Genomic DNA, 18,155 nt, shown 5'->3' with positions numbered 1-18,155 from the left:
CTTGTCGTTATTTACTTATTTTTAGTTAATAAGTAATAAATTATATTACTATATATAATAAATTCGCTCTTACTTATACTCTTATTAACTAGGATAATAATACACCCTAATTACGAAGTAAGGTTATTATTATTCGTAAATAACCTATTAATAAAGACGTAGAGCTTACTAATTATAAAGTTAATTAGGTAATAAATAAGACTTTAATTAAAATTCGTTTATTACTATTTAAGCTATTTATTAAGTACTTTAACGTTTTATTTAGTTAGATTTATAGCTTACGCTACCCTAGTATAATTAAAAGTTACCTCGGGCTAATAAATACTTATAATATATACCCATCGCGCGAGCTTAGCTTTATATTACTTTTTAATATTAATTACGTTCGGATTAATAAAGTTTATTTTTTTACTTTACCCCTTTTATTAAAAAACGACGGTTTCCCTTTTAATTATAAGAATCCCGCTATTAAATACTAAGGGGGTATTTATTATAAAGACCTCTTTTAGCTTTATTACGAAACCCGCTTTTTAAAGCTCCTTATCCTCCTTTTTTATAAAGTTAATATTAAATAGGCTTAATATATTATTAATTTATATTTTAATAGTCCTAAATTAGTTATCTTTATACTCCGTAATTAATAAGCACGGGTCGTATATAGAAGTAATTATTAATAATTAATTAATATAAAAATCGTAATAAGTAGCTTATTAATAAGTACCCGATTCTACGAGCCTATATAGTAGCTTAAGTACTTTAATAATTATGCTTTCTAAGTACTTACTAGCTATTTCCTTTAGTAAATAGGCTAGGATTTTTTTTATAAGCCCTATAACTAATTAGGTATAGGCCTAAGTAATATTATAGCTCTAAATCTCGTATCCCTTTTTCTATAGTAATACTATTAATATTATTATTAATCGTTAGCTATAGTACTATATAGTAAGCAATTATATAAGTATCGTTACCTTTTTAATATCGCTATACCCCTAAATTACGTATCTAAATTTCTCGTATAGCTAGGGTATTCCTTTCCCTTTAATTTTATAAACTATTTATAATTTAAATATATAAAGGTTTATATATTTTTTTAAGTTATATAGGATAAATTAATAAACCCCTCGATTATAAAGAGTATTTATTTTAATAAGATCTAATCCCTTATACGGCTTTTTAATAGTTATAATTATGCCTTTTTTACGTAGTTTAACCGCTAGCTTAAAATCGGCTTTCTTTTTTATTATATAAAAAATATTAATTACCTCGTTACTAATAATAAATTACTACGTTAGGGCTTACTATTATAGTTTTTTATAACGTCTCGCTAGTAGTATTAGTACTCTTTTAGTAATTTCCTTTTCTTTATTATTTATTAATATTATTATAACGATTTTATTAAGGATAATTTCTTATACCTCTACTACGGGTTATATAGTTTCCCCTAACTCTTCTTTTTTTTATAAGTTAGAAATTACCTCGTTAAGATTTATATAATACGGTTTAACTACTATAATTAATACTTCGAATAATTAATTATAATCTCTCGTAACTATATAAGAGCGCTCGTAAATAAAAATTAACTTATATAGCCTAGCTTATTATTAAGTAATTTCGCGCTATATTTATATATCCGAATTTAGTAATATATTTAAATTACTCCCTATATCGGGCCTATTACGTATAATAATTACCTTATTAATTTACTTTTTTTATATTTATCTCGCGCAGTACTTATATTACTTTTTTAATTACTCGGGCTCGTTAGCTTATACTTAGTAATAATAATAAAGCTAAGGTCGTTTTTAAATATACTCTAAATATTAATAATGTTAGTATAAGTCCGTTAGGCCCCATAGTATCGTTATAGTATTTAAATACTATTTAGAAGCATTCGTTATTAATAAAATCCGGATTTTCCTTTTTAATAATTCTAAACGCCCTTTTTAATTATTAATATACCCTTTTTACCTTTTTAATACTATAGTACGCTTTAATAAGTATAACTTTTAATTATATATTATAAGCCGTCGTATTGTCCCTAAATTTTATTAACTTAAAACTAGTATTAGCGTCGGTTTTAATACCGTTTAGCGGTCCTTAGTATATATTAATCTAGCTTTTTTATAGGGCTATCTATACTATCTTTATTTATAAATCCCGGAGGAATTACCCTACTTAAAAGGATATAGCTACGTTAATTATATATAGTACTAGCTAACTATTTAAATAAAAAATATTAACAACGATTTCCTAGTTAAAATTCAGCTTATTATATAATTTAAACTTAAATTTACGTAGGCTCTGCGTATTTATTTAATATTAATAATATACTTTTATTAACTACTCTAGCGCCCTTATTTTAATATTATTATTACTTAATTATTTTAAGAGGTTATATAGCTTCGTAACCGACGGGTACTTAAATTTCTAATATAGTTTTCTAAGCTTATTTTCCGTTAAATAATTAATTAACTTCGTATTATTAATAAGCTTTATAAACGTATACCCCTATTATCGTTCGACTATTTTAAAGTACTTATTATTAGAAATTCTGTTCTTCGTATTATTAAATATAATACTTAGTTAATCTATATTTTTTAAATATAAGAGAAATAGGGTATTAACGGGTAAAATATAAAAAGTCATTATTCTAAAATACGTCTCTATTTTTACTATACTTAGGGCGACGATTTCCTTACTTAGGCCGAAACTAATTTTTATAATACCCGCTATTAATATATTAAGTATTACTAGCGCAATCTTTTATAGCGCTTAGAATTACCCTTTTTTTCTACTTAATTATTACGATACTTTAGTATTTAGGATAATTTTATAAAAATTATTTAAGCCGTACTTTTTATTTATATAAAATACTTATACGAGCTTAGTATTTAAAAAATCTAAGTAATATAAAAAGGACCCCTCTAGCTATTCCTAGATTTACTTAGTATTATATTCTTTTTCTTTAAATATTAAGAGAAATAGCATCTTCTCCTTAATTATTAAGAGAATAGGCTTTGGCCCTATTAAATTCGCCCTTTTAGCTACTTCTATATCCGTTATCTAAGGGACCTTCCCTTACTATTTATAAATAAAAGCTTATTTATTAAGAGCTTTTACTACTCTCTATTCGTTTAGCTTCGTATATTTTTTAAAAACTAACGGGGTAAAAAAAGAGTAGTTAATATTATCGATTTCGTTATAATTTAATTCGTTAATATAGGGGGTAAAATCTTCCTTATTTTTTAAATCTCTTATAGGGAGTATATACTTTAAGCCGCTATTTTAACTACCGTCGCTAGGTTCTATACCCCTAGATTTACCCTTATATATAATAAAAAATTAGTTAAATTAATAAAGGCTAGTTTTACTATTTATTACCCTTAACTTTTTATATTATTTATACGATTTAATACGCTCTTCTTTAGAATAGTTACTTAACTAATATTTATCCTTTTTATAAATATAATATTACCTCTTCTATTACTTTATTTATAAGTTAAATCTCTACTTATTTAACGAATCTAGGCCTCCTTACTAGCGATTACCGTATCTAGCCTCTTTTCCTTTCTTATTATATATTTAATTAACTTAATATTATTAATAAGGGCCGTTATATACTTAAAAATAAGTTTAGCGCGGTATTCTTATTTTAATATTAAAACTAAATCTTAGCCTCGAGTAGAGCGTTTCGTAATCTTTAGGTACTTAGTATAGGGTTATTTTTATTTTTAGTATACGCTAAATTATAATATAAAAATATCTAACTTTCTGCTTATTTATCCCCTTATTTAACTAGGTTTTCGCTAGCTTATTAATTTGATTAATAAGCTCTTTAAAAATCTCTATTTATAATTTACCCTCTATTATCCTAATTATAAATATAAAAAAAATCGCTCGTAGCTTAGATAAGAGCTCTAAGTTCTTATTATAAGTCTCGAAGTAGTTTCGGATTACGTTAATTATACTAAGAAAGTTATTTTAATTAAAATTACGTACCGCTTTATAATAATAATTAGAGGCTTTATTTATAAGTACGATATTAATTACTAAATAGTACTAGTATTCCCTAATTCCGACTTTTTTATAATAATTATAAAATATCGTTAGGGTTTATTATAAGACCTTATACTTCCCCTTGGAATATAATTTCTTTTTTAAAAAGATCTTTTTAAGATCTATAAATTACTTCGTATTTATTACTAGATTTTTAATATTTATATATAATCCCTACGTTACTACGTACTATTAATAACTTCGGGTCGTTTACTTCTTTTTTTATTAACTAATTAGCGTTAAATTTCGTATTAGTAATAATAATAAGTTATAAATTAAAATAAGCAGAATTATTAATTATCGTACTTTTAGTACTATATTTTACCCCAGTATATCCTTTTATAATAATAAATTTCCGTTAGTAATTATAAGGAGGAAATCTAGGTCGTTTACCTTTTTTTTTAAATTCGTTAAAGCGATTATACGCTCTATCGACCTATACCTAGTTCTATAGTACGAATTCCTCCTTTATAATTATCGTTATTAATATTTCGTATAGCTCTTATAATTATAATTACGCTAATAATACCCCTCGCCCATAAAGAAATCTATTAACTACTTTCGTAATTCCTAAGCTTATATTTATAAACTATTTATCTAATTAGTAACTAAGGTCGTTTATAATCTTATAAAATAGGGGTTACCCCTATAGCCCCTTTTTTTTATAAACCTTAGTTAAATAGATTAATACTACGTTAATTTACTTATTATTAAGCTAATCTGCGATTCTATATATCTACGTCCCCTAATAGTTTAGGTTAATATTTATTTATTTATAAAGGATTAGGATTTTATTTAAAATCGGGTTTCGTCCCCTTCTTTTTTACCCTAACTTACTAAGGGTTATACTCTAGCTTATATTTATATTAATAGTTATTAGTATATTTAATTTTAATAAGGATGTATTTAATCCGCGCGCTAGTTATAATAAATCCGTACTTTTACTACTTAACGAATTTATTAAAGTTTAGGAAATTCCTATTTCCTCTTACCGTTTTATTACTATTTTCGTTTTTACTATTTTTAGCGATTATTATTACCTTTTTAAATCGCTAGCTATTATATTTACTAAGATCCTCTTTTTTATTTAGTATAAAAAAGTAGGTTTTAGTAGTTCTTTTTTATAATAATAATAATAAACGTTTATATTACTATAAGAAGATATAATAATTAGTCTCGGGATCTTTATTAGTTACTAATTTTTACTATCCTATATATTTTTAGCTTCTTAAGCCTCGTGCTTTTTATAATCTCTAAATAGCTTCCTTTTTTAACTTACCTTTTTTAAGGTAGTATTTTATAAGAATAGTTAAAAATAAACGCTAAGTAGCTTATAAAAAAGCTATATAAGCTATTAAGAACTATATAAGTCGTTAAGTATAGTTAACGAAGTTAAGCCCTCTTTTTTATAAAATCGTAGATTTTAAGGACTTATTAAAAATACTTATTTATTACTCATACGTAGTAAGGTTAAATATTTTAAAGATCTTATTTTTTATAGCCTCTCGGTACCCTATTTTATATTTTTTAAGTAGTCTTTTTCGTAGCTTAATTATAGTTAAGTAATTATTACGTATTAATAATACCTTTTATTATTTAATTAATTTTTTAAAATTAATAATCTTATATTAAGAGCTAATATAAAAAAAAGCCTTTTAGTAACTCTCTAAAAGATTCTTTTTTTTTCTCCTTAAATCCTCGTCTTTTTAGCTTTTTTTTAAGTTAATAATAACTCTAACGGGAGGTCGTAGGACTACTTTAAAATAGCCGCTTTTTTTTTAAGTTAATTTCTAAGATTTATAATATTCTTAACTTAATATTATTAAGACCTTTAAATCCCCTTCTCCCTTATTAAACCGTTTTTTATATTATATTCTTAAATAATACTTAGGGGGTAGTTAAGAGAGCTATAAAAAAGTTATTTAGATCGCGGGCTTAAGGTTATGTTTATAAAATCTTCGTAATAATAAACTTTTTTATATACTATAGATCTCTTAGCTTAATAACTCTTATAGGGTTACTTTTATTATTAAATAAGAATATTTACGTTTAAAAATCCCCTTTTTTAATTACGTAATACTCTTTTATATTATATTATTAAGTTTATTTATTATACTAATTAATTAAGCGGGTAGTCGTTACGTAAGTATTTTTTTTTATTAATTTAATTAATTAATTTTTAATTACGGGCCGGCTATAAAAAAGTCGTTTAATAAAAAAGCTACTCGGGGTAATAATAAAAGGCTAATTACTTAAGTAGTTCCATTAATTAATATAATTTAATATAATAAATATCGACTTTTCGTAAGTAATAAAGGGTTACGATTACTTAATTCCGTACGGTATTTAAAAATCGCCTCTTTTTTATTTATTTTTATAAGGTTAATTAGTACGAATTTCTTATTTTATATAGTATTAAGAAGTTATCTTTTTTATATAGCGAGATACTTTACTAATTTATAATAATAGAATTTAATTATTAATTAGTATTAGTATCCTCATTATAAAGTAGTTAGTTTAAACCGTAATTAACGAAGAGATTAATTAAACTATATAAATATTTACGTAGTAAGTATAAAAAAGAGGTTTTAACTATAAGTTAAGCTAGTTACGATAATTATAAATAGGGCCCTTAATTAGCCCCTGCGCAGTCGGCTATATGCCGCAGTCGAATTGGACTTTTAATCCGATAGACTATTATTATTATTATTAAATAGATACCCCGTGGAGTTGAATGTAATCTGATTAGATATTACTAGTCTAACTCTTGCGCGACGTCGTTAACTACTACAGCCTCTGTGATGTGGAAGCGATGATCCAACGGAGTGACTGCGCTATATGGACCCCTTTATCATCCTCAGACATATAAAGGAGGCAGGATCGATCATCAGTGCCCACAAATGTCACAGAATAACGACGATCCGCTCACAAACTCCAATCAGAAACTCATTCTGTACATTTGCATAGGTAACCAGGGTCATGTGTTTCATGCCTCAAGAAGTGAATTATCATTACTCATCTATCCTCAAATACGCTAAACAGGAGAAATATGTGGATTAACCCTCGTGCTGTTCGCACGTGTGCTCGTCGGTGAGACGGCCTCGCTGAACCCCGACAACTGTTTCTTCAGTGTCGCTGGACTCGGCACCCAGTCGCTCAAGCCGGTGTCCTTTCGTTTGATGGGAGGTGGATTTGTTGGTGGGATGACGATCTGGGGGTGTGGAGGCTGCTGAAGTTCTTGAGGAGACTGTGTAAGTTGAGAGTGCGGCGACGTGTCTGCAAGCTCGTAACTCTCGCCTGGCTCCTCGAATTGCTGATAATACGCGGCGCTCTCGCCTTGGATAGAGTTCTGCCGGGGCCACTCCGACTTGTATGCCGGCGCGGGTTCCGCTAGTTCGGCTCGTTGTTGTTGGTGGCCTACGGCGTGGCCGAGGTCGCCTTCGAGTTCCATATGGCCATCGGGATTCGCGTGGTTAACATTGTGATAGCCGGCGAAATTGGTTGTAGAGGACTTGGAGTCTGGGGCGTCGCGCTTCTCCGATCGCGGGATGGAGCGAGACGCGCCTGCAAACTGCCCGTTTTGCTTGGGTTTGCGATTCTTCAACCAGAACCACATTGCGACAAAGAAGATTAGGGCGGCACCGATGGCTACCGGCACGCCTACTTTGACGCCCAGGGCGGCTTTGTTACCGCCGCTCGAGGATGAGGTGCCGTTACATGATGATGTGATGTGGTCTGGTAGAGTGCCGTTGGCTACTTGCGGGCTTAGCCAGAATTTACCCGCGTCATAGTCGACGTGGAGGTAGTTCTGCGACAGGAAGACGCCTCCGAGGATGGGAATGTTGTCACCCAGATCGCTCATACCTGATGCAACCGAGGTGCTGATCCTGCTGTTGTTGAGCACAGCATATCTACCACGGGCATCCGTGCCGCGTACATGGCTGACCAGTTCGTAATGAGGGATGACGCTTGTATAGCCGTTGGATAGCTTGATGGTCAGGGAGCCGAGGAGGGACTCACGGTCCTTGGGGAAGTCGGATTCTCCAAAGGCCATGCCGTCAGTCGCGGTGTGGTTACCGAGGCTCTGGAGCTTGGCAAACATGTTCTGCGTGAGGGTGAAGCTGTTCTGCACTGTATCAATACAGGCAGCCACCTTGACGCCCGGGTCGAAGAGAGAGTGATCGCCGTCAGTATTGGTGAGGACGATGTCGGACACGAGAACCTGGAGAGGGCACGGGACCGGGGCGTTGGCTCCCCACATGCTGAACTCTGCAACCTGGGACTCGTTGTAGCGTGCTTCGTTGTAGCCGCCGATGACTAGCTGGCCGTCGCGAGGGTGAAGCTCTGATGTTGAGCCGTAGTCCAGGCTGAAGCTTGTCGTGGGGGCCAAGTCGTTCCTTACGAAGCTGTCGAGGGTGGACGAGTTCGAACCAAATGCGATGGCGCTTTTGTTCATGGAGTCATAATCGGCCCATACCTCGAAGGGATACCCATAGGCTACGGCTGGAGCATCGGTGAAGTTTGCGACATCGTATCCATGGAGGACCGTCGTTTCACCATCTTCAGGCTGAGCGTCGATTGTTCTAGAGGGGAGTCAGTCATGTATCTCGGACAACTCGGCTAGGTAGATACCATACGTTACGTTCCAGTCCTTGATGTTGACGACTTGGCTGAATGTGCCTCCTGTGGTGTCGTATACACTGCCCGAGGCTCCTTGGCAGCCGACGAATGCGTATGTTGAGTTGTCCGGGCAGTCCAGACTATTTCTAACTCGCGTGTTGTTTAAGATGGTGGACATGCGCATGCCTTGAACCTGGCCACCAAGCGTGAGCTTGAGGCCTCGATTGGCACCGATGCCATTGGGAAAGGTAACGTTCTGAAGAGAAAGTATGTAAGTCAACAAGAGCTACAGTCGCACACGGCAACACACACACACAGACAGAAACACACATAGACACACACCCAAAGGAAGCAAAACGTGATGAAAAGTGAATGAATGACTCGTGAAGTTGTTCCTTACTTTTATGGGTAATACTAATGGGTCAGTAGAACTTGAACAAGAATCGTCCGCGAGCGCGGAGTAAGAAAGGACGCTGGCCAGCAGGAGCGCCGCCCAAGGCGACGAGGTCAACATCACGAAAGTTCGCGATATAGGATGCTGCTGAATCGAAGCATGACGGGCAGATGAGCGGGCTCGATTCAGGAAGGGGGTTCAACGATGGACCGCATTGTGGTTTTGACGGGCAGGACGAGCCCCCTTTTGAAAGCTCTTGTCTGCCCACCTGCCATCACCCCGGGCACGTTGCAATATCGAGATAGTTGACACCCTGGAGTCGTGCCAGGTTACCTAGCCGGAAGTGGCAGACGAAACCCACCCGTGAAGTCCCTGGTTATTAGAAGGGGCTCATGATGTTCCACTTTTGCCAACTCTATCCCCGCTCCAGCCCGCGTTGGGGCGGTTGCGAGATGCTTCGGAATGCACTCCGTAGACACTATCCTGATGTTGACTCACACCAAATTTCGACTACACTAACTGATTAACATATCCCCCCAAGCAAAGTCTAAACAACTAGAGGCCATGACCATATACCGCAACTAAAGATCTTATCTCGACCAGAAAAGTTCAGACGACTGAAACGTAGTTGCGCGGCCGATTCTCGCTGTTGAAGGGGTACACTAGTCATGAACCATGTTCGAAGCCTCCACGACGCCTGCACTCTGGACTTCTTGGCGCACGAGCCCCATGGTAAGATTAAGGTCGTATTTTGGAGCGTTCGGGACAAGCCAGGAAGCATGCCTCGCGTGCCTGGCAAGGCGTGGGAGCCGTCGTTGTACGTAGTAGTGGTGGTGCCGTCGTGGTGGTCTCTCCAGCGATAGCTCATTCCCGCGATCCGGCGCCTCCAGCGAATCGCTCTCCCCGAACCGCAGACCTGGACAACCCTGACAGGATCTACGCCAGCCGCCCTCGCAAATGCCGCGCGATCAGCGTGGCTTCCAGCAGGAAAGATAGATGAGTATCGTCTCACTTATGTTGAGTCCAGCTGGTTCAACCCCGGGAAATGAATGTTCATAGGGCTACAACTCTCCGGGGCGAGAGTCTGTTGTTTATGGATTCATGTTCGGTAGGAAAATTCCAAGACACCGCGTATCGTAAGCGAAACCTGCGTAGACGCAGAAAGAGACTGAAAGGAGGAGAGACGGCCCATCAACTGAGAGTGATACAGGGATATGCTTTGCCTCGCATTCGGGATCCCCTTACCTCATGGCATGTGGGAGGCTGTTGTTCCGCATTCCGTGCTCCGGAACAGACCTCGTCCTGATCCTCGCGCTCGTCAGTGTCAACTGTCGGGAAGAGAAATCCACTGAGCCAAAAGACTGGAAGAGGGAAGTCAAACAATTTGGACTTTATTAGGCGCGAGTTGCCAATTTGCCACTGCCAACTTTGGACGACAAGCGCCTGGACCGTTGTGCTAGCAAGGATTGATGGTGGTTCTCCCCCTCGGCCCCCGGATCGTTCCATAGAGGTGAAGAAGATACTAGCAGCGAATAACCATGACGAGATTACGTTTGCAATGGGAAGAAATCATCAATCGCATTGTCCGAGCGTTGGCAGTTGAGCACGTGGTCATGGCTTGAGCCTTGAGGAGTTATGCTGCCAAACATATCGCTGAATTCATCGGGCAAAACGGACCGTAAGCAGCGTTCAAGGGACGAGATCGAAGGATATCAGTGCCGGTCCACTTTTCTACAGAGTTCAGAAGCAAGCTGAATTTTTCAGACTAAAGATTGGGCTGACCTCGAAACAACAACATAAGTACTCAAGTAAGCATCAATGCAAAGAATTCGTGTATGTACAATAAACCAGACTGTTGACTTTCGCTCTTCTTTCGACAGACCCATATGTCCATCCAGTAATTTGGTACGTAACAAGCTTGGTCCATAGTCTATCTCCTCTGTGTGGAAACGCTGGGGAAGGACATGGAACAAAGATGCGCGTGGTCGGTCTGAAGGCCCATTGTTTGCCAGCTTGGTAGCAATTCATTTCGGGTTTCCAACTTTTCGGCTTCAAGTTGCAGGCCATCGCAGAAAACTGTCTCGTAATGAATAGCTTGGGTGTGATTTTGCCCCGTCAGGTTCGTTCTTGGCCAGTGCTGAGTGCCAGGAGCAACCCTTCGAGGTTTACAAGGTGCAACCAACCCATCGACGGAGCTCCGCACGCGACTGAGTTTGACCCCGCGCTACGAGTTGCATGAGACATTATTAGCATTACTCACGTTAGGGAATAACCAAATTTAAGTCGGCTTTCACAATTATAGCTCACAGCCTTGAGCTGTGCGACAGAATTGACGATGCACGGCTTCTCCTTGCATACATAGACCCCAAATTTTCCCATCTCACCAACCATTGGCCTCCGATCAACGGAGGTCGCTCCGGCTCAATGGTCTAGTGGTATGATTCGCCCTTCGGGTTCTATACCAACCCTTGCGCAAAGCGTGAATGGGCGAGGTCTCGGGTTCGAATCCCGATTGAGCCCTTGCTATTTCTTTTGTCCATTTTTGCACTATCATCACACAAACTGTTTAATGGTCGTTCAGTTGAAATAAAGGAATTGAGTTCTGTGGTTGGAGTCGCCAGGCTCAAATCTCCGCATATAATTGGAGATATATATAGATCTTATCCAATCAGCTGTTGGGACGAATGTGGTAGCTTGAAGCTTCAAGCCCCTCATCAACCACCGCAACCCACCTGGCCTTCCTGACATCCCGCTTGATGTCCATTTTTCGATGTCAATATGGCATCAAGCTGTGTAACGCCGTCATCGAGCCCAAAAGCATTGTGTAACGAGTGCTCGGGCATCGTTTTTGATGACGCCGAGGGAGATGTTCGTGATGCTGCGCACTGGGAGAGAAAGGATAGCTACCCAAATCTTCCACTTTTTCGTAACTCGGCTGCAGCGGGTTGTTCTTTCTGCGAATATCTTTGCTTTGTACTCGATGAGAAGCTCCCCAAACCCCTTCAAATTGCATTGCAAGAGTCTACGACGAAAGATGTGGTAGCTAAGCTATCCTCGCCTGCTTACGTGATGCGTTCCGACATCATCGACGTCACGCGCGATTGGATGCCCGATGATTACGGTATCGAACAAGACGGGATATACTGGCTTGATTTCAGGTTTGAGTCTGAGGCTTGGCGTAAAGGACCGTGGTCCGAGGGGTGGAAAGTGCGGGCTATTGCGTATCAAGGAGAAGATGGTATGTGTCTCTTAGCCTTAGCCGTCTTAATGACTTCTTGCAAGGCCACAAGAACAATGACATTCTGCTAACATTACGAAAACCGAAAGAAAATGTTGCAAGTGCCCTCGGTATTGAGTTGAAACTCCCCATCACGAATGCTCTCGCTCCGTCTTGCATGAAACGCCTCAAGGAGTGGGTTTGGGGCTGCGCGAGCAACCATCCGGAATGTTGCTCTCCAGAGCCAAGAAGCCTCCCGACTCGGCTGATTAAAGTTGGAGAGATGAGTGACGGAATAGCTCGCTTGGTCATGAGTGACAAACTTCCTCCAACGACATCGTACATTGCTCTGAGCTACTGCTGGGGCCCTCCATCCGTCAGTAAATCACAGCTCATCACCACAGCGGCCACTCTGGCAGACCGCCAGACGAAGATCCCACTTCCCGAGATGCCGGATACAATCAGAGATGCAGTCGTATTTGCGCGTCATATGGGGATCAAGTACATCTGGATCGATGCTCTATGCATTATCCAAGACGACGCCGAAGACTGGGCAAAGGAGGCCGCGCTCATGTTTGCTGTATATCGGCATGCTACTCTCACACTGGTAGCAGCCGCAGGCGATACCTCTCACTCGGGTTTCCTGAAAAGAAGTAGTCCCGGGCCGTCGGTCCTCGTCCCGTTCGAGTCTAAAAAGGGACAGGGTAGGGTGTCGGGCACGTACGTCCTGTCAGCTCTCAACGAACACCGGACTTGGGATGCCGACTATCCAAGCCACATGCATACCCGAGCATGGGCTACGCGGGCTTGGACATACCAAGAAGATCTCATGTCTACTCGAGTATTGTACTTTGACAATCATACGTCCTACTTTCGTTGTCAAACGGAACGACGTCTCGAACATAGTAGCAAGGTATACGACAACGTCCAAAGCTGGCATCATCTGCTCTCACCAGCGCCTGAAGATATACCTTACAATGAGGTGAAAGAGAGAAGGGAAAGCCTCTATGAGAGATGGAAAGATCTAATAATTGAGTATACCAGACGAAAGCTGACGGTTTCCAATGACAAGTTTTCAGCTTTGTCTGGATTAGCCCGTACTTTCAGCCCAGCGCTTGAAGACGAATATGTAGCTGGACTTTGGAAAAATGATTTGGTACGTGGAATGCTTTGGAACACTGTCATGCAGCCTTCGAAACCGAAAGCGTGGAGGGCGCCATCCTGGAGCTGGGCATCTAGTGACGCAGAAATCGCATGGGATTTGCGATTCTCACTACCGCTCATTCAGAAGTGCAGTATTGAGAATATCCACATCGAAACCGCGGGCTCAGATCCGTTTGGAAGACTTGAGAGCGCTTGGATCGAGCTCTGCGCTGTCTGTGTTCCAGTGGTTTTGCGACCGGTACAGCAGGCCGAGAGTGATCAGGACACATACCTTGCAGAGGTCCTCTTCTATGAAGGTGGGAAGATCATGGCCCACGGATCTCTTGATGCTGTAGCACCCTCGGGGTTAAGGAATGATGGCACTTTCAAGCTGGCTGATTTTGGACAAGCTGATGAGATTGCCGACGTATCTGCGGTCGTTCTCGCGTCGCGCTGCGTCATCTTTGGTCTTGATAGGAGCTCAGGCGAGAGAAAGTTTTCATCACCATCATTCCCAACTGGGCTTTTGGTGAAGAGCAGTCCAGAGCAAGGAGAGATTGTTTCATCACTCCCAATCTACAAACGACTCGGGACCTTCAGAACCGAGACAGAGGAGCAGACGGAAGCGTGGCTGACGCTAACTCAGTCTCGCCTGAAACTGATATGAATCCTCGTAGGGGTACTATAATGAGATTCTAATCATTGCGCTTTCTTACAATTCATAAGACACCACAGAGGAGAAGACAAAGTATCAAGATCAACTATTGAAGTTAGTCCCCAGCGATAGGAGATATGATATGACCCATATTGAAGGCATGTCAGGCGGGAATGTTCAGTATTCATGAACAACTTAGCCCCCTTTGATGGCCTTTACCAGGGGCTCAAACCAACTATCAGCTAGCTTTTCGTCGCCCTTGCCATTGGGATGTACACCATCTCGCGTCATCCCCTTGACATCAAAGTCCTTATGGCAGTCAACAACAGTAATACGGCTTTTCTCATTTGATTTACTGCTCGCCCAATTTGGTATGACTTTGTTGAAATCCTCAATGCCTCGCATACAGTTCGTACAGCCGGCTGGGTCTAGGGGTGTTACCTGAACAATCTGAGGAGGATATTTAGACGTTAGAGTCATGTCTGGTGGTCATGTTGCCCAAAGACAGCTCGCGAGGGAATACGCACCAATATCTTCATGCTTTCTTTGCTAGCCCGCATTTGGTCAACCAGCTTATCTAGTGCGCCAAGAATCTCCTCGGGCTTCTTCGTACTCCACACGTCGTTTGAGCCGAGGTGCATCATGACAATATCGGGTTTCGTATCCCCAAGCCAACGCTCTATGTCGGATTAGAAGTCCAATTCGACCGCGGCATACAGCCGACTACGCAGGGGCCAATTAGGGGCCCTATTTACGATTATCATAGCCAGCCTAACCTACAGTTAGAACCTCCTTTTTACACCTATTACGCAGATATTTATATAATTTAATTAATCTCTTCGTTAACTACGGTTTAAACTAACTACCCTATAATAAGGATACTAATACTAATTAGTAGTTAAATTTTACTATTGTAAATTAATAAAGTATCTCGTTATGCAAAAGAGACGACCTCTTAATATTGTATAAAATAAGAGATTCGTATTAATTAACTTTATAAAAATAAACGAAAAAAGAAGTAATTCTTAAATACTGTACGGAATTAAATAATTATAACCCTTTACTACCCATAAGAGGTTAACGTTTACTATATTAAAATACGTTAATTAATAAAACTGCTTAAGTAACTAGCCTTTTATTATCGCCCTAAGTAGCTATTTTACTAAATAACTTTTTTATAACCGGCCCGTAATTAGAAATTAACTAGTTAAATTAGTAAAAAGTAATACTTACGTAACGACTACTTACCTAATTAATTAGCGTAATAAACGAGCTTAATAATACGGTATAAAAAAGTACTACGTAATTAAAAAAAGGGATCTTTAAACGTAAATATTCTTACTTAGTAATAAAAGTAACCCTATAAGAGTTATTAAACTAAAAAATCTATAATATATAAAAAAGTTTATTACTATAAAGATCTTATAAGTATAACCTTAAGCCCGCAATTTAAATAACCTCTTTATAACTCCCTTAACTACCCCCCGGGTATTACTTAAGAATATAATATAAGGGACGGTTTAATAAAAAAAGAGGGGATTTAAAAATCCTAATAGTATCGAGTTAAGAATATTATAAATCTCGGAGATTAACTTAAAAAAAAGGCGGCTACCCTAAAGTAGTTTTATAACCTCTTACTAAAATTATTATTAGCCTAAAAAAAGGCTAAAAAAACGAGGATCTAAAGGAAAAAAAAAGAATCTTTTAAAAAGCCGCTTAAAAGCTTCTTTTTATATTAGCTCCTAGCGCAAAATTACTAATTTTAGAAAATTAACTAAATAATGAAAAGGATCGTTAATAAGTAATAATTACCTAATCGTAATTAAATTATAAAAAAGACTACTTAAAAATATAAAATAGAATACTAAAAAGCTATAAAAGACAAATTTTTTAAAATATTTAACCCCACCGCGTACGAGTAATAAATAAGTATTTTTAGTAAATCTTTAAAATCTACGATTTACGAAAAAGAGGGCTTAACTTTATTAACTATACTTAACGGCCTATATAGTTCTTGATAACCTATATAGCTCCTTTACGAGCCACCCGGTATCTATTTTTAACTATTTTTATAAAATACTGCCCTAAAAAAAATAAGTTAAAGAAAGAAGCTATTTAAAAACTATAAAGAATACGAGGCTTAAGAAGCTAAAAATATATAGAATAATAAAAATCGGTAACTAGTAAAAATCCTAAGACTAATTACTATATCTTTTTATAGTAATATAAACGTCTACTACTACTATTATAAAAAAGAATTATTAAAACCTACCTTTTTATATTAAATAAAAAGAAGGATCTTAGTAAGTATAATAGCTAACGATTTAAAAAGGTAATAGTAATTATTAAAAATAATAAAAACGAGAGTAATAATAAAATAGCGAGAAGAAATAAAAATCTCTTAGACCTTAATAAATTCGTTAAGTAATAAAAATATAAATATATTATAACTAGCGCGCGGATTAAATATATCCTTATTAAAATTAAATACGTTAATAACTACTAATATAGGTATAAGCTAGAGTACGACCCTTAGCGAGTTAAAAAAAAAAAAAAAAGGACGAAACCCGATCCTAAATAAATTCCCAATCCCTTATAAATAAATAAATATTAACCCGGATTATTAAGGGATATAAATATATAAAATCGTAGATTAGCCTAATAGTAAATAAATTAACGTAGTATTAATCTATTTAACTAAGGTTTATAAAAAAAAGGGGCTATAGGGGTAACCCCTATTTTACGAAATTATAAATAACCTTAGCTACTAACTAAATAAATAGTTCGCGAGCGTAAGCTTAAAAATTATAAAAGTAGTTAATAAATTCCTTTATAAGTAAGGAGTATTACTAGCGTAATTATAATTATAAGAGCTATATAAAATACTAGTAGCGATAATTATAAAAAAGGAATTCGTATTATAGAACTAAGTATAGGTTAATAAAGCGTATAATCGTTTTAACGAATTTAAAAAAAAAGTAAACAACCTAGATTTCCTCCTTATAATTACTAATAAAAATCTATTGTTATAAAAGGATATACTAAGGTAAAATATAATACTAAAAGTACGATAATTAATAATTCCGCCTATTTCGATCTATAACTCGTTACTATTATTAATACGAAATTTAGTACCGATTGGCTAATAAAAAAAGAAGCAAACGACCCGAAATTACTAATAATACGTAGTAACGCAGGGATCGTATATAAAAACCAAAAGTCTAATAATAAATATAAAGTAATTTATAAACCTTAAAAAGATCTTTTTAAAAGAAAAATTATACTTTAGGGAGAAGTATAAGGTCTTATAAAAAACCCTAATAATATTTTACGATTATTATAAAAAAGTTAGAATTAGAGAATACTAGTACTATTCGGTAATTAATATTGTACTTATAAGCAAAGCCTCTAATTACTATTACGAAGTAGTACGTAATCTCGATTAAAACGACTTTCTTAATATAATTAATATAATCTAAAGCTACTTCGAGACCTATAATAAGAACCTAGAGCTCCTATTTAAACTACGAGCGATTTCTTTTATATCTATAATTAGGATAATAGAGGGTAAATTATAAATAAAGATCCTTAAAAAGCTTATCGATCGAATTAATAAACTAATAAAAACCTAGCTAAATAAAAGGATAAATAAGTAAAAAGTTAGATATTTTTATACCGTAATTTAGCGTATACTAAAAATAAAAATAACCCTATACTAAGTACCCGAAAACTACGAGACGCTCTACTTAAAGCTAAGATCTAGTTTTAATATTAAAATAAAAATACCGCGCTAAACCTACTTCTAAGTATATAACGGCCCTTATTAATAATATTAAGTCGATCGAACGTATAAAAAAAAAAAAAAGAGGCTAAATACGGCAATTACTAATAAAAAAGCCTAGATTTATTAAATAAGTAAAGATTTAACTTACGAGCAGGGTAATAAAAGAGGTAATATTATATTTATAAAAAGGATAGATATTAGTTAAGTAATTATTCTAAAAAAGAGCGTACTAAATCGTACGAATAATATAAAAAGTCGAGGGTAGTAAATAATAAAACTAACCCTT

At 36.4% G+C, this 18,155-nt stretch overlaps 4 protein-coding genes and 1 non-coding gene across 5 annotated transcripts; 2 read left to right on the top strand and 3 right to left on the bottom strand.

Annotated features, from left to right (window-relative positions):
* Window positions 1–2,583: 2,583 nt before the first annotated feature.
* Window positions 2,584–2,745, bottom strand: CLUP02_07632 (uncharacterized protein; the record flags this gene model as incomplete). The annotated part of the gene is made up of 1 exon (XM_049286626.1): window positions 2,584–2,745. A coding segment is annotated over one exon (162 nt), but the record flags the coding sequence as incomplete, so codon positions are not given.
* A 4,345-nt stretch (window positions 2,746–7,090) lies between these two features.
* Window positions 7,091–9,190, bottom strand: CLUP02_07631 (uncharacterized protein; the record flags this gene model as incomplete). Its single annotated transcript, XM_049286625.1, has 3 exons — window positions 7,091–8,639; window positions 8,694–8,932; window positions 9,149–9,190. 3 exons carry the CDS (start codon window positions 9,188–9,190, stop codon window positions 7,091–7,093), a joined length of 1,830 nt encoding a protein of 609 aa, XP_049143768.1.
* Window positions 9,191–11,488: 2,298 nt separating this feature from the next.
* CLUP02_tRNA140 lies at window positions 11,489–11,590 on the top strand. The gene has a single exon. It is a non-coding gene; the product is annotated as a tRNA-Pro (tRNA).
* A 258-nt stretch (window positions 11,591–11,848) lies between these two features.
* Window positions 11,849–14,097, top strand: CLUP02_07630 (HET domain-containing protein; the record flags this gene model as incomplete). Its single annotated transcript, XM_049286624.1, has 2 exons — window positions 11,849–12,308; window positions 12,398–14,097. The coding sequence occupies 2 exons, from the start codon at window positions 11,849–11,851 to the stop codon at window positions 14,095–14,097; spliced, it is 2,160 nt and encodes a 719-aa protein (XP_049143767.1).
* A 183-nt stretch (window positions 14,098–14,280) lies between these two features.
* Window positions 14,281–14,729, bottom strand: CLUP02_07629 (cellulose-binding protein; the record flags this gene model as incomplete). Its single annotated transcript, XM_049286623.1, has 2 exons — window positions 14,281–14,535; window positions 14,613–14,729. 2 exons carry the CDS (start codon window positions 14,727–14,729, stop codon window positions 14,281–14,283), a joined length of 372 nt encoding a protein of 123 aa, XP_049143766.1.
* Between the last annotated feature and the right edge of the window lie 3,426 nt (window positions 14,730–18,155).

This window comes from Colletotrichum lupini, chromosome 4 (assembly GCF_023278565.1).
Source record: "Colletotrichum lupini chromosome 4, complete sequence".
NCBI lineage: Eukaryota > Fungi > Ascomycota > Sordariomycetes > Glomerellales > Glomerellaceae > Colletotrichum > Colletotrichum lupini.
This window is presented reverse-complemented; position numbering and strand designations above follow the sequence as displayed.